At 37.5% G+C, this 15,279-nt stretch overlaps 1 protein-coding gene across 3 annotated transcripts in view; it reads right to left on the reverse strand.

Annotated features, from left to right (window-relative positions):
- Terb1 (telomere repeat binding bouquet formation protein 1) overlaps positions 1-15,279 on the reverse strand; it is a 55,214-nt gene that overhangs the window by 20,548 nt on the left and 19,387 nt on the right. Inside the window, exons 9-13 of one of the 3 annotated variants that reach the window (XM_037206173.1) lie at positions 14,169-14,321; positions 11,674-11,808; positions 10,510-10,635; positions 8,146-8,279; positions 2,324-2,670 (exon numbers count right to left, since the gene is read on the reverse strand). In XM_037206173.1, the coding sequence (XP_037062068.1) occupies positions 2,324-2,670; positions 8,146-8,279; positions 10,510-10,635; positions 11,674-11,808; positions 14,169-14,321 (895 nt within the window). Of the gene's footprint in view, positions 1-2,323; positions 2,671-8,145; positions 8,304-10,509; positions 10,636-11,673; positions 11,809-14,168; positions 14,322-15,279 lie in introns of all 3 variants that reach the window. The other 2 variants (XM_037206172.1, XM_028884376.2) reach the window with 2 other exon arrangements.

The raw sequence follows: 15,279 nt of genomic DNA on the forward strand, positions 1-15,279 counted from the left end.
GTATAACCAGTCCCCAGGGATCCAGTGCCCTCTCTTCTGGCCTATGTAGACACCAGGCATACACAGTGCATAGACACACATGTGAAAACCATTCATAACATAAGAAATAAAAGCAGGACCAATTGGAAAAGAGAAAAAAAGAGTATGGGTGAAAGCCTTGGAATAGGAGGCAAGAAGGCTGGCCCAAAACCATATCTCAGCATTCTGCAATTTCCTATCCCTGAGAAGTGAGGTTAAAATTACCACTGAGAATGGACTTTACAGAATTTCCATGCAGCACTGCTAACCTGCTCAATTTTCTCAGTTCGGACAAAAGTGTAAATTTTCCTTTGGCTTGTTTCTACTTTTCTTTTGGACACTGGTCAAAAGCCTAAGCATGTTTTCCTTGACACTCTGGACTATTTCTCTTTCTTTGAAACCCTCTTCCTCTTCCACCAAAAAAGCTCCTAATTGACCCACATTGCTCAGCATGCCAGCTTTTGCAATTCCTAACTTAAAAACTCACAGCTTTCTCTCTTCCTCTTCTCTATTTCTTTCATGCTAGCAGATGCTGAGATTAACAGCTTGTTTGCCTTGTTTTTCTTTCAAACTCTAATAAAATTGTCCTTGAGCTAAATAAAATTTTTTTTAAAAAAAAAAAAAGACCTTGCAGAGGAAGGAGTAATAATATAATCCACCTTCCTGATACTTAGTTTGCCCTGCAATCTGACCAGAGCATAGTCTCCTCTTCATTTTCCTTAAGTACAACAGCCATCAGACAAACACAAGAAAGGGTTTAAGAAAAGCTACACGCCTACATCCAATCTTACATGCTACCTGTGAGGGGAAAAGGGCAGTACTGAAAAAATTTTTTGGATTTTCATCAAACTCAACTCTCTTTACCACAGTAAACTTGAAAACTGATTTGTCACATTGCTCACAGGTTCAATGCTTTCATTATTGCTTCAAATATAGGAACTTAGTTTAAGTTTTTCTTTTGTGAGCATAGCTTCTAAAATTCAAATTTGATTGTCTTAGGGTTCCTACTGATGTGATGAAACACCATAATCAAAAAGCAAGTTGAGGAGAAAAGAGTTTGTTTGGCTTACACTTCCATGTCATAGCCCATCATTGAAGGAAGTCTGGACAGGAATTCAAACAGGGCAGGTACCTGGAAGCAGGAGCTGAGGCAGAGGCCATGAAAGAGTACTGCTTACTAGCCTGCTCTCTACATGGCTTGCACAGTCTTATAGAAGCCTGGACCACCAGCCCAGGAAGAGCAACACTCACAATGGGTTGTTGGCTCCGTCCCATAAACCACTAATTTAAAAAAATGCCCTACAGGCTTCCCTACAGCCCCAGTCTTATGGAGATATTTCCTTAATTGACGTTCCCTCCTCTTAGATGACTTTAGCTTGTATCAAGTTGACATAAAACTATCCAACACAAGTATTTCACTCAATTTAAAGTCTTCAGGAGCTTAGGACATATTTCAGTTGGTAGAATGCTTGCCTAACATGCATGAAGCCCTGGCTTTGATCACTAGCATCAAATAATCTGGGGATAGTAGTACACATAAGGGTAACTTCAAGGTCATCACTGGCTACAGAAGTAGTTGAAGGCTTTCTTGTTATTCGTGAGACCCTGTTTCAAAACAGAAAATAAAGCAAAAATGTCTTCAGTGGCTCCCCACATCCTGAGAACAACATGCAAAGCCTTTGATAAACTACAATCCATACCTCCTCATCTAAATTCATTGGTCAATTAAAAAAAAAACAACCCTTTAGAGCTGGGGATGTAGTTCAGTTGGTAGAGTACTTATTTAGCATCAGTAGTCCATAGGTTCAATCCCCAGCACTGTAAAACCTGGGTGTGGTTATACTTGCCTGTAATATCAGCTCTTGGGAGGTAGAGGTAGGAAGATCAGGATTTCAAGGTCATCTTCAGCTACATACAACCTTGGAATATAAGAGATCCTGTCTCAATTTTTTTTCCCTCTCCCATTCATGCTCATGGCAAGCAACCTTAATGAAGGGCAGTGAGGCACACAAGCACATATACTAAAAGGCATGGGAATAGGAAGGAGACATACTAGGAAGAAAAAAGGGATTGGCAGGAGGAGGGAATAAGAATATTCTGAAAGGGAAGTAAGATAAAGTACGTTTTATATGTATGGAATTGTAAAAGGATAAATACACTTGGGAAAAAAAGGAAACAAAAAGAATTCTTACTTTAGGCTCCTCCCAAGACCAGGTTTAATCTTTCCTATATCCACAGTGCTTAACAACATGGCACACAATAAGTACTTAATGAGTAAGCAAGCGCTATAGTCATTAAACTATACCTTGATTGAGAAACAGAATCCTTTTGGTTAAAGGTCATTTTTTCATTTAAGATTTGAGTGCAGCTTGAAGTGGCTTTATGCAAACTCTTACTCTGCCCTCTCTCCCTATAGGAAGGATTAAGGGGATTTGTGTTCTTTTTCAGAGTCTTCAGTTGGTTTTCATTTGCACAAGCTTTAGATATGATTTCACTGGACTTATAACTAGGATGCTGTCTAGACTGGTTTGTATCCTTATTTTCTGCTTTGGTACCTCCAATACTATCTGCACAGAGATGTTTCAAAGTGTTCTGTATTTTTATTTTCATAGATGAGGTATTATCCTTATATTGTCCACTTTGTAATTTCTCCTACAATATAAAAAATAGCAAGTAAATAATTTTAATACAATCATTTCTTTATAATATGCCTCAAATTTCCTTTATTATATAAAAACTGTATACGTTTTAACATAACATTTATAATAAAATGTAATGGGTAGCTGTTCCAGTTTTGACCTGGAAGTACTACCCCCGAGGCTTCTAGTAACTGTCAGGCCTGCCCCTGAGGTTGGGCCAAAACGGGAGCCCTTAAGACCCAAGATCTGGATGTGCCAGCTCTCTTGCTTCCTGGTGATCCTGGATGCTGGATGGCAGACCAAGAAGAGTTCTCTGGAGAACACCACTAGACTGCACTTCACCTCTCCCAGACCGTCACCTATCCCTTTACTTGTTGTAAGTAAAACCCCCTAATAAACCTCCCTTTTAACTATGTGGAGTTGCCTTAATAAATCCCCCAATAATAAAAGGAATAATTTACATTAGGAAGAGAAAGAGAATTTACTTAATAAATGATATTAGGTTACTTGAGAAGCTATGGGGGGGAAATATAGCTATATGAATATAAATGTAGCTATTTCACAACAATAAGGTAAAAGTGAACCAAATATTTTTAAAATGTTAAATGAAATTACATAGGCCCAGGGTGATGGCTAGGTGGGTAAAGGTGCTTGCTGCCAAGCTTGACGACCTAAGTGTGATCCCCAGGACCCACATGGTAGAAGGAGAAGACTAGCTTCAACAAGTTGTCTTCAGGCTTGAGCACACACACACACATACACACACACACACACACAAATAAATAAATAAATAAATAAATAAATAAATAAATAAATAAACATTTTAAAAAAGTACAGAGTGGGAGGGAAGAATGGGGGAGAAGAACTGAGAGGGGAGGATGTGAGGGGAGGCTGTGGCTGGGATGTAGAATAAATCAATGAATTAAAAAGTATAGCCATTGTAATAGAAACTATTCTCAAGGGGTAGAAGACCTTTCTAAATAGTATGCAATAGCTACATCATAAAAAAAACCAATATGCTTGATCATATAAAATATCTTTGAAAACTCTCCTAAAGACTAAGGACAATGAAGGAGAATGGACTTAGAGGAGGAAAAGGGCAAGAAGCAAAACCAATGGGAACCAAGACATAGAAAAATCACACATAAAGCATGTACTAGACCACGGGATAATTCTTTTTTCCCCCCCAAGATAGGGTTTCTTTGTGTAGCTTTGGCTGTCCTGGAACATGTTCTGTAGACTAGTCTGGCCTCAAACTCACAGAGATCTGCCTGTGATCTCTGGAATCAAAGGTGTGTGCCACCACATCTGGCTAACTCTTAAATAACACCAATAAAAAGATCAACAACCATATGGTAGGGTAAGCAAAGGAGATAAACAGTTCACTGGACAGGAAACATAAGTAGTTCTTAAACATATGAAAAATCCCTCCATCTCACTGTAATAAAAGAAATAGCTACTGAAACTATACTGCAACAGCTTCCTTCTCTACCAAGACAAATTCAAAGCATGTGGAGAAACAGACAGCGTGAACATTACTGGCTAGAGTGTATACATGTATCCATGACTAAATAACTTGACAGTTAACTTTTTTCTTTGAGACAGGATGTCATTATGTAGCCCTGGCTGGTCTAGAACTTGCTATATCTACCAAGTTGGCCTCAAACTCTGCCTCCAGAGAGGGACTAAAGGCAAAAACTCTATGCCCAGTCTTTAAATTTTTGTTTTACTTCTGTTTTGACAACTTTTATAATAAAACCAGTATGTATAAGAAAAACCAAATGGATAACTTTTATGTTGTGCAATATTAGTTGAAGATGTGTTACATTTGTTTATGCTGTGGAACATTTGTTTAACGATGTGAAGATGTGTTGTATTTTTTAATACTGTGTTTGTTTAACTCTGTGAAGCTGTGTTACTTTGCTTGTCTAAAACACCTGATTGGTCTAATAAAGAGCTGAATGGCCAATAGCTAGCAGGAGAAAGGATAGGCAGGTCTGGCAGGCAAAGAGAATTAACTGGTGGAGAAATCTGGGAAGAGAAGATCTAAGAATGAGAAAAAAAAAAAAGGAGAGAAGACACTAGGTGACAGCCACCCAGCTACACTAGGTGACAGCCACCCAGCTACACAACAAGCCATGAAGTAAGAAGTAAAGAAAGGTATATAGAATAAAGATAAAAGCTCAGAGGCAAAAGGTAGACAGGATAATTTAAGTTCTGAAAAGCTGGCTAGAAACAAGCCAAGCTAAGGTCAGGCAGGTGGTGGTCTCCAGAGAACCAAACAAAGCAGCAGTTTCACATTGGCTTGGACTTCACCACATACACCAGGATAGCTGGCTTGAAAGCTTCCAGGGATCTGTTTGTCTGCTACCTGGATTACAGGTGTGCACCACTAATCCCTAGATTTTTATATGGTTTCTGTGAATCTGAATTCCAATCCTCATGCTTTCAAAGGCAAGTACTTCACTGAGCCATCGACAGCTTGAGATGTAATTTTCATTCTATTCACTTCCTACCTAATTCAGTGGTTTTTAGTTAACCACACTATTTGTTCTTTTAAATTGTGATAAAATATATAACAATATTTCATTTAAACCTTCCTTACTTTTTTTGAGACTAGGTCTTATTTTGTAGCCCTTGCTGGCCTAGAACTTGAGTGGCAGTTCCTCAAAAAACTAAACATAGAATTACACTAGACTATAATTCAGCAATTCTACTTCATAAGAAGTGCAAGCAAGGCTCAAACAAATATATGAGGTATGTGTGTGTGTGCGTGCGTGCGTGCGTGCCTGCGTGCGTGCGTGCGTGCATGCATGCGTGTGTTTTGAAAGCTGGGAATGTAGCTCAGCTGTAGAACAGCATTGGCATGCAAAGCCCTGGGTTTGATCATCAAAATTTCAAAAAGAAAAATACATAATATACACATATATATTATATACATGAAATCACTGTAGAAACAGAAAGTTTCAGCAATGTGAAAAGCACCTAAGGACTAACACCTAAGGGTGTCCTCTGACATCTACAGGCTTACCATATACATGTGCACCCTCCCCCAACAATGTGTGTGGAGAGAGGTCAGGAAGTCCAGAGTGAATATGTATTGTTGACATGGACACAGCTGTCAAGGATCCCAATGCCTTAGACTCATGGGAGTGGCAAAGCCATCCCTGGTTGAGGCTCAGAGGAATTGGCAAAACCCAAATAATGACACAGAGACTTACATTATGAAAGCTCAGCCTTTAGCTTAGGCTTGTCTCAACTAGCTCTTACAACTTAAATTAACCCATTTATATTAGTTTACGTTCTATCACATGGTGTGACTTCTCTTCCATCTTGAACCTCTTGTTTCCTCTCTATGTCTCCTGGCTTCTCCTGCATGCCTAGATTCCTCTTCCTCTCTTTCCCTCAAATCCCACTATACCTCCTACATCACTATTGGTCATTCAACTTTTATTATACCAATCACAACAATATATCTTCACACAGTGTACAAATATCCCAACAATTTACTATGTTATATTTTTATCATTATTTTAGTGTATTCTGTTTACTATAAAACACTATACTGTTTTAGTCAACAGCAGTCTCATATGCACCCCCCATTTCATAAAGATTGATTTATTTTGAATTTAGGTGTATGAGTGTTTTGCCTGCATGTGTGTATGTTCACTATGTGCACATCTGGCACCCACATAGGCCAGAAGAGAGTGTAGGATTCCCTGGAACTGGGGTTACAAATAGTTGTGAACCACTGCATGTGTGCTAAGAACTGAACCCAGGTCTTCTCCATGAGCTGCTGCTCTTAACCACTAAGCCATTGTCCAGGTCCTCATACTTCTTAAATTTATTGCATCTCTTGACGCTTACCATCTTAGTTTGTGTAATTACTCTGTGATGCTTGTACAATGATGGAATTATCTACTGATGCATTTATCAGACCATACTCCTGCAGTTTAGACACAAGACCATGTATATGTCTGTGGGGAAGAGGGATCAAAATTAGATTGTTTCTTCTGCAAGTTTGTTGAAATATTATTCAGATGTTAGACTTATTTTTATCTTTTATGTAACTACTCTTTGTTACCATTTCTACTTTCTAAAAAATTATTTAGGGGCTAGAAAGATGACTCGGTGCTTAAGAAAGCTTGTTGCTCTTCCAGAGAACCTGAGTTCAGTTGCCAGCACCCACATTGGGCAGTTCACAATCATCTGTAATTCTAGTTCCAGGGGATCTGACACCCAATTCTGGCCTCTACAGGCATCCATATGTGCAGATACTCATACACACATACACACACACACCTTTAAAAATCATTTGGGAGAGCTGGAGAAATGGCTCAAGAGTTAAGAGCAGTAACTGCTCTATCAGATGACCCAGGTTTGATTCCCAGATGGCTCACAACTGTTAACTCCAGTTCTAGGAGATCTGATGCCCTCTTCTGGCCTTCTGGGCACCAGGTATGCATATGGTGCACAGACATAAATGCAGGTAAAACGCCCGTGCACATTAAATTAAAACTAAAAAAAAAAATATTTAGGAGCTGAAGAGATAGCTCAGGGGTTAAGAGAACATACTACTCTTGCAGAGGACCTGGGTTCAGTTCCTATTACCCATATCAAGTGACTCATAACTACCTGTAAGCCTAACTCAAGGGGATCTGATGCCCTCTTCTGTTTTCTTAGGGCTCCCTAAAATACATGGTGTGCATATACATATCAATAAAAGTAAAAATAAATAAATAGGACATAAAGAGATGGCTCAATAGTTAGGAATTATTGCTGCTCTTCCAGAGGCTATGAGTTAAAAATACCAGCAGCCAGCCCGGCAGTGGTGGCGCACGCCTTTAATCCCAGCACTCGGGAGGCAGAGGCAGGCGAATCTCTGTGAGTTCGAGGCCAGCCTGGTCTCTAAAGCGAGTCCCAGAAAAGGCGCAAAGCTACACAGAGAAACCCTGTCTCGGAAAAAAAAAACAAAAACCAACAGCCATGTAAGGCAGCTCACAACCACCTATAACTCCAGTTCCAGGGGATCCTGTGTCCTCTTCTGGCCACTTTCCTTCAGGTATTTAGAGACAGACAGACAGACAGACAGACACAGACACACAGACACAGACACACACACACACACACACACAAATAGAATCTTTTTTTAAAAAGATTTATTTATTTATTATGTATACAGGAGAGGGCATCAGATCTCATTACAGATGGTTGTAAGCCACCACGTGGGTGCTGGGAATTGAACTCAGGACCTCTGGAAGAGCAGTAGAATAGAATCTTTTTTTAATGATAAAGAAAAAATAAATGTAAAAAATTTGTTCTATACCTATGTCCTTTAAATATTACTATTAAAATTTACATTAAACATTTTAAAAAATAACTGGAGAAAAACATTTTTACTGCCAACCTCTATTGTTTTAAATTTGCACATATTCTAGTATTTGCATGGAGTTCTGTATTCTGTGAAATGAAAAAAAAAAAAACCAACCTCTTTTCCTTCTCTTTCAAATTGTTTTATTCTGCATATAATTTCTTTTGCTGCTTTCCAGTGCTCTTCAAGATTCTCTTTTTCATTTATGTCCTTTAGTTGGTCCGCTTCATTTTCATCAAAAGAATTCTCTCCTAGACTTAGAGATAATTTCTCAGCTTTGTAATATAGAATGCATGGGGGGGGGGAGAGGAGAGACAGGGGAAGGGGATAGTAAGTTTATCATTACTAGAAATGTTATTATTACACTTTAAGGACAACTACATATTCCACCCCATCCCATCTTTAAACTGTATGTTCTTATACAATAACTGGTACTGAAAATAAGTGGAAAGAAGGCAAAGCATGGGCCTGGGACTTAGTCAAATAGTAGATTCTACTTTTCATAGTTTTGGAAAATAACACATGAAAATGTTATTTCAGATACAAGGTTACTGGCTTTAAAGTAGTTTGTTTAGAATGCAAAAATTAAAGACAAGGTCAGTCATATGCTAAGTATATACTCTATCACTGAGCTACCTCTCTAGTCCAAAAGCAGATTGTTTTGGTTTGGTCAAGTTCATTTACTTGATATAAGTTAGAGTCATCTGGGAAGAGGAAACCTCAACTGAGAAAATGCCTCTATCAGATTGCCTGTAGACAAGTCTATGGAGGCATTTTCTTGGTTAATGATTGATATAGGAAGGCCTAGATCACTGGAGGAGGTTCTATTCCTGGGCAGGTGGTCGTGGGTTATATACAAAAGCAAGCGAATCAAGCGATGTAAGCAGTATTCCTCCATGGTCTCTGATTCAGTTCCTGTCTCCAGGGTTCCTGACTTGAGTTCCTGTCCTTACTTCCCTTAACAATGTACTGTAAGGTGTAAGCTGAAATAAACCCTTTCTTCCTCAAGTTGCTTTTGGTCATAATGCTTATTACAACAATAAGAAGCAAACCAGGGGACATAGATATGCTTAAAACACAGTCTTTTTAAAAATTTATTATGTCCATAGTTTTTCATTCACAAAGAAATCTCATAGCTACCACCAGCTCTCTGGGCTCCAGCTAGACTGCCCATCAATTCTTTGAATACACCAGTCCCCTTCCTAAGCTAGGATCTGTTGCTTAGGCCTGAGCCATTTATAGCCCATTTCCTCTTTTCACACAATTAACTCTAGACATTTAGATTTCTGTTCAAGAATTACTTTCTTCCTATAATTTTGGGTCCTTTCTCCCAAAACCTTTACTGCTTTAAATCTGGGTCAGATCACTGTAGCTGAAGTTTTCCTGTATCCCGGCCTGCTGGCAGTCGGGACAAATCTCTCCCACTTGTGTCCCCCAAGTAAACATACAAAGACTCATATTACTTATAAACTCTATGGCTGTGGCAGGATGCTTGCTATCTGTTCTTATATCTTAAATTAACCCATTTCTATAAATCTATACCTTGCCATGTAGCTTGTAGCTTACCAGTATCTTACATCATGCTTCTCCTCATGATGGCTAGCAGTGTCTCTCTGCCTCAGCCTTCCACCTCCCAGAATTCTCCTCTCCTTGTCCCGCCTACACTATCCTTCCTGTCTGGCTACTGGCAAATCAGCGTTTTATTTATCAATCAATCATAGCAACAGGTCACTTTGCTATAGTGTATTGCTAAGTATTCAGAATATTCTCCCTCACAACCTTTATATCAATTTATAATAATATCTAATTTTAGTTTTTAGAATTATTATTTCTTTACTCAGACTAAACTTACAGACCCACAGTTTACTTATAACTCTACCCTCAATCTCAATGCCTTTCATGGTACTTAGCATATAACAGAAAATCTAATATTTAGACTAATGAACAAATGTACTTTATATTATGATTTAGAAACAAAACACGAGGCATAAAATAAGTAAATTTCCTCAGCTTCTGCTATCTAGTTGTTCTCTTTTACATAGGCTTGAGCACATTGAAAATACTCTAATTGTCACTTCCAAATTATATATGCTCCTTTCAAGCCCAAATAATAATTTGGAATCTAAATCATTAGAGTACATACAAATTCCTCTTTAGCAACTTCCTTTCCTTCCTTTCTTTTCCTTTGGAACAGAGTCTTACTATGTAACTCAGGTTGGCTTTGAATACACAAAAACCTGCCTGCTTCTGGTCCTGAAATTAAAAGTTGTTTGTCACTATACCTGGCAGTTGATATTTCAATTTTTGTTTGTTTGAGATAAGAGTCTTACTATGTAGCCTTGGCTGGCCTGGAACATCCAGTATAGATACTGGCCTTGATCCCTAAGGAATCTGCCTGTTTCTGCTTCCCAGGGCTAGGATAAAGGTGTGCGTTACCATGCCCAGCTAGTTGATATTTTCCTAAAGTAACAGTAAACTTACTAATTGTTTTGCAGTTTTGAAGCACATAAGTGGCAGCTTTGTTTAGTTCTTCATTATTAAATTCAGTTAAGGCTTGTATCATTAGTGGCAGCCCATTGCTTTTTAAAAGTTCATATTGATTTTCCTCTGTAAAAATATCAAAAATTAAAATGGTGATTATTTTTCATAAAGTTTATAAAGCTTTGTATGAGGTCATGATTTATCACTGTGATAATTATGAACAAAATTCAAACTTTAAAATAAAGAATATAATTTCAAAGCTATTTTCCATTTATTAATCTGTTTACAAAAGGTACCAAATTCTCATAAATGATGATTTCTAAAATGTTGCCACAATGTACCACACCTCATAAGAGATAACACATAGCTCTCATTTGGTTTAAAAAAAAAAATGAAGTGTAGGGACTGAAAGATGACTCAGTGGTTAAGAGCACTTGCTGCTCTTGCAGAGGACCCAAATTTGGTTTCCAATACCCACATCAAGTGGTTCATAACCACCTGTAACTCTAGCCCTCCTCTTCTGGCCTCTGTGGGTACCCAGAGACACACATATACATATGCATGAATAAAAACATTCTTAAAAGGTTAAGAGAAAGAATAGAGAAATTGATAAAGGAAACAAAAACTAAGGAAAGAGTAGATGAAACAAGAGAGAGAAAAGAGAGGAGAAAAAAGTGGGAAAGTGCGAGGAAGGAGGGAAATGGTTAGAAGAGAGGAAAGTGAAGATTGTTGGAAAGATGGATTAGAGCAAGACTGGGATGGAAATAGAGTAAACAAAACCTTTGAGAGTTTTCACTGAAGGTTAGAAGAACTGGCCTTTCAAGGTTTTCAGTGAGGGAAAACAGGATCAGATTTGTATACTGACTCAGCAAGAAGACTGAAAATCAAGAGAGACAAGAGGAGCAGATGAGGTAGCTGTTACAGTCATACTGGTGAAAGGCAATAATGGGCTGGGGGCAATGGGAAGAAACATGGAGTGAGAAAGAAGTACAACCAGAGGCCTTCGTGATTAATTGAACATAGTATGAAAAAGAAAATAAGGAGCTTTAATGACTGGGACAAAAGCTGGATTTTAAGCCTTTCATACAATAAGAGGAGAAAGAAGCAAAAGCATGTTTCCACCCCACTGTTTTAGTACACACACTGAATTAAATGAATACTTACCACAATCCTCTGTGCAGTGACCAATGGCAAGTATGATGCTAAATTTTTCTCCTGAATCAAGACTTTCATGAAGCAGTAATGCCAGAAGTTTTGAAACAATGTGGTATTTGGATAACACCACTGAAAAGGTAGCTACTAGTTTAATACAGGGGAAAAAAGGTACAAATTTAAGATTTCTAAGTATACAAGTACTATATGTTTTAGAGCTTACTCAGGGAGAATATTATATGCCTATATATTACCTAATATATACATGTCATGTAGTATCCAATATATGTGTATACATGTCAATTTAAACAAACACATTATAGTAAGAAAATGGTTTATGGTCTTCATTATTTACTCTGTTTTTTTGTTTTGAGACAGCATTTCTCTATGTATTCCTGACTAACCTGGAACTCTCTATGTAAACCAGTTTCAAACTCACAGAAATCCACCTGCCTGTCTCCCTAGATTAAAGGTATGCATCATGACTAGTCTTTTAGTTTTGTTTTGGTTTGGGGTTTTGGTTTCTTTCTTTCTTTGTTTAAAGGGATTTTCTTTGTAGCCCTGGCTGTCCTGGAACTACTTCTGTAGACCAAATTGGCCTCAAATTCACCTGCCTCTGCCTCCTGAGTGCTGGGATTAAAGGTATGCACCACCAGTGCCCGGCTTATGTTCTTCTTCTTTAATGGTTTCTTCTTAGTTTCTTTCCATGATGCTGTAAATATGAACTAATAATATATTCCTAAAAGCTGAATACACCTACTCTTATCTTACATATCTCCTTATAGCTACACTAGACAGTAATGACGTTACTAGATAAATCCTGCTTGACATTGAAATATGACTCTATGACACTATTAACATTAATGATGCAATGAAGGTTATATAAATCTATGATGAAGTGTGATGAGATTGAAGAAGTCTACTATTAAGCTATACTTCTCCTTATGAGGTATTTATTTTATTTTTGATGACTTTAAACTTATTATTAACCAGAGGCTAACCCTGAACTGATCCTTTTGCCTCTATTTCCTAAATGCTGGGATTATAGGTATGCACTACCCTGCATGGCCTCCATAGGGTTTTTAACAGAGTTCATCCAGAGTCTAATAATACTGGTATGAACAATAAAGTTGTGAATTCCTCAAGGAACTGTATCATTTAAATTTTTTTTTACATTTACTTATTGTGTTTATGTGCATGGTGCACACACAGAGGTCAAATGACAACTTTATTCAGGAGTCAGTTTTCTCCTTCTACCATGTGGGTCCCAGGATTGAACACAGGTTATCAGGCTTGGCACCATGAACCTCTACCTGCTGATACATCTCATGGTTCAAGGGACTATATCTCAATTACTTTTATGTCTTTGGGACTTAGCACACAGCAGATATTCATTAACTGCTTATTAAATAAGCATCTAAGGGCTCAGTAGTTAAGAGAACTTGCTGGTCTTACAGAAGAAGATTCAGATTCAGTTCCTAGCACTGACATGGTGGCTCACAACCAGTTCCAGGGGATCCAATGTCCTCTTCTGGTCTCTATGAGCACTAGGAAAACACATGGTATATATACAAACATTAAGGCAAAACACTCATACACATAAATCTTTAAAAACTCAGCCACCTACTTTTTGGGTTGTTTGTGAATGTAAAGGGGTCCTCACTACAAGAATTTACACACTATCATTCTAAGTGTTTGTACAATGAGAAACGTATGTCCTTAGTTCTGGCTCTGCTGCTCACTCATGCACTAGATGTATCAGACATTACCCTCATCACAAAGGCATGTTTTAATTTTAATGTATACGTATTTGTCTCTATATAAGTATATGCCACATGTGTACAGGTGCCTGCAGAGGCCAGAAGGTGTTGGATCCCCTGGAGCTCTAGTTACAAGTGGTTGTGAGCTGCCCAACTTGGGTGCTGGGAACCAAATTAAGGTCCTCTGGAAAAGTAGCAAGAGCTCTTAACTGCTGAACCACTTCTCCAGCCCAAGTTTAATTATTTACATAATTCCTAAAATTTTGTACATTGGGTTTTCCAATATCTCAATGTCTTTTGATTTGTCATTTAATTTTTTTTAATTAAAGTTGTTTTTCTTTTTAGACAATGTCTCACCACTGTGTTACCATGGCTGGCCTAGAATTCAAGAGATCTATCTGCCTCTGCCTCTGCCTCCCCAAAGCACCACATCTAGCTAAAACAGTTTTTTAAGTGAAATAATGACTTAAAGAATTACAGGACCTTACTTTGATTCTCTTATTAGACCTAAAGTCAAAAGACTTAGATGTGCATCCCAAGGGAAGTTGTAACTTCTGATGGGAAAATAAGGAACTAGAATAGATAATTTCTAAGACTCCTCTCCATTTGTAAGAAGGTGGAAATTTTGCCATTTTAATACAATTTTGCCATATTAAATATAATAGTATTTAATGTATTTATAAATGTATTAACATATTTGTTCACCAAAGTTCAATTATAGAAAATTGATTAAGCATTTTCACTCACAATTATTAGTAATACATGCATCCACGGTCTTTGTCACTACCACTGCAAGCTTAGCACTGGAAAAAGTATTGTGTGAATCAGACTCCAGTTGCACAAGAACTTGAGACAAAACATCCAGTCCACCCGAAGATACAAAGCAGTTCTGAACATGTGCTTAAGGAATAAAGTAGCAAAACTATTAATATCTCAAAAAAGGCAGGTATATGAGTTCATTCAATTATTTTATAATAAATACTTTTAATTTGGTTTTTCAAATACTGTAACTCCCCAAAATTACAGAATTAAAAGTTCAGCTTTCATCCATTTATGTGCGCGTGTGCACACACACACACACACACACACACACACACACACACATAAACTTAGTAACACTTCCCCTTGACACAGTACAATTATATGTATAGTAGGATAGTGCTTCATTTTGTGTAGGAGATCTTTTATTTCATTTCTGAGAACTGGTGTTTCTGTGATATTATTAAACAATACTTCATAATTATTAAACAAGTATTTCAATAGCACTATATAGAATAGATTCAGTAAGGGCAAGGAATGGAAAAGTGGTCTAGGCCTATCATCTTAGCATTATGGAAGCAGAGGCAAAAGGTAATGAGTTGTAGTCTGGGCTTACAGCAGGACCCTAACAACATGATAACAATCAAAGAACAGATTCATTTGTTTATCTTGGTATTATAACCAGCAATTACTTCCTAAATTCCAATGTAACTGATATCTCAGATCACTTTACTCTAGAAATGACAATGTGTTCCATTGTTTCAAAAACACATGTAAATTTTTTTTTTTTTTTTTTTTTTTTTTTTTTTTGAGAAACAGGGTTTCCCTATATAGTCTTAGCTGTCCTGGAACTCACTATATAGACTGGACCTTGAACTCACAAACATCCTCCTGCCTCTACCTCTGAAGTGCTAGAATTAAAGGTGTATACCACCACACCTGGCCACATATGCCTTTTATTTATACCTAATTCTTTTTTCTTCTTGGAGTACAAAATTCTAATATATTGTTGAGCAAAGACTGAGTGACAGATACATACATATATGCACAAAATGTGTGTTTATACATATTATGTATATATAAGTATATTTTTGAGACA

The sequence above is a fragment of the Peromyscus leucopus genome, chromosome 5, assembly GCF_004664715.2.
Source record: "Peromyscus leucopus breed LL Stock chromosome 5, UCI_PerLeu_2.1, whole genome shotgun sequence".
NCBI classification, from domain to species: domain Eukaryota; kingdom Metazoa; phylum Chordata; class Mammalia; order Rodentia; family Cricetidae; genus Peromyscus; species Peromyscus leucopus.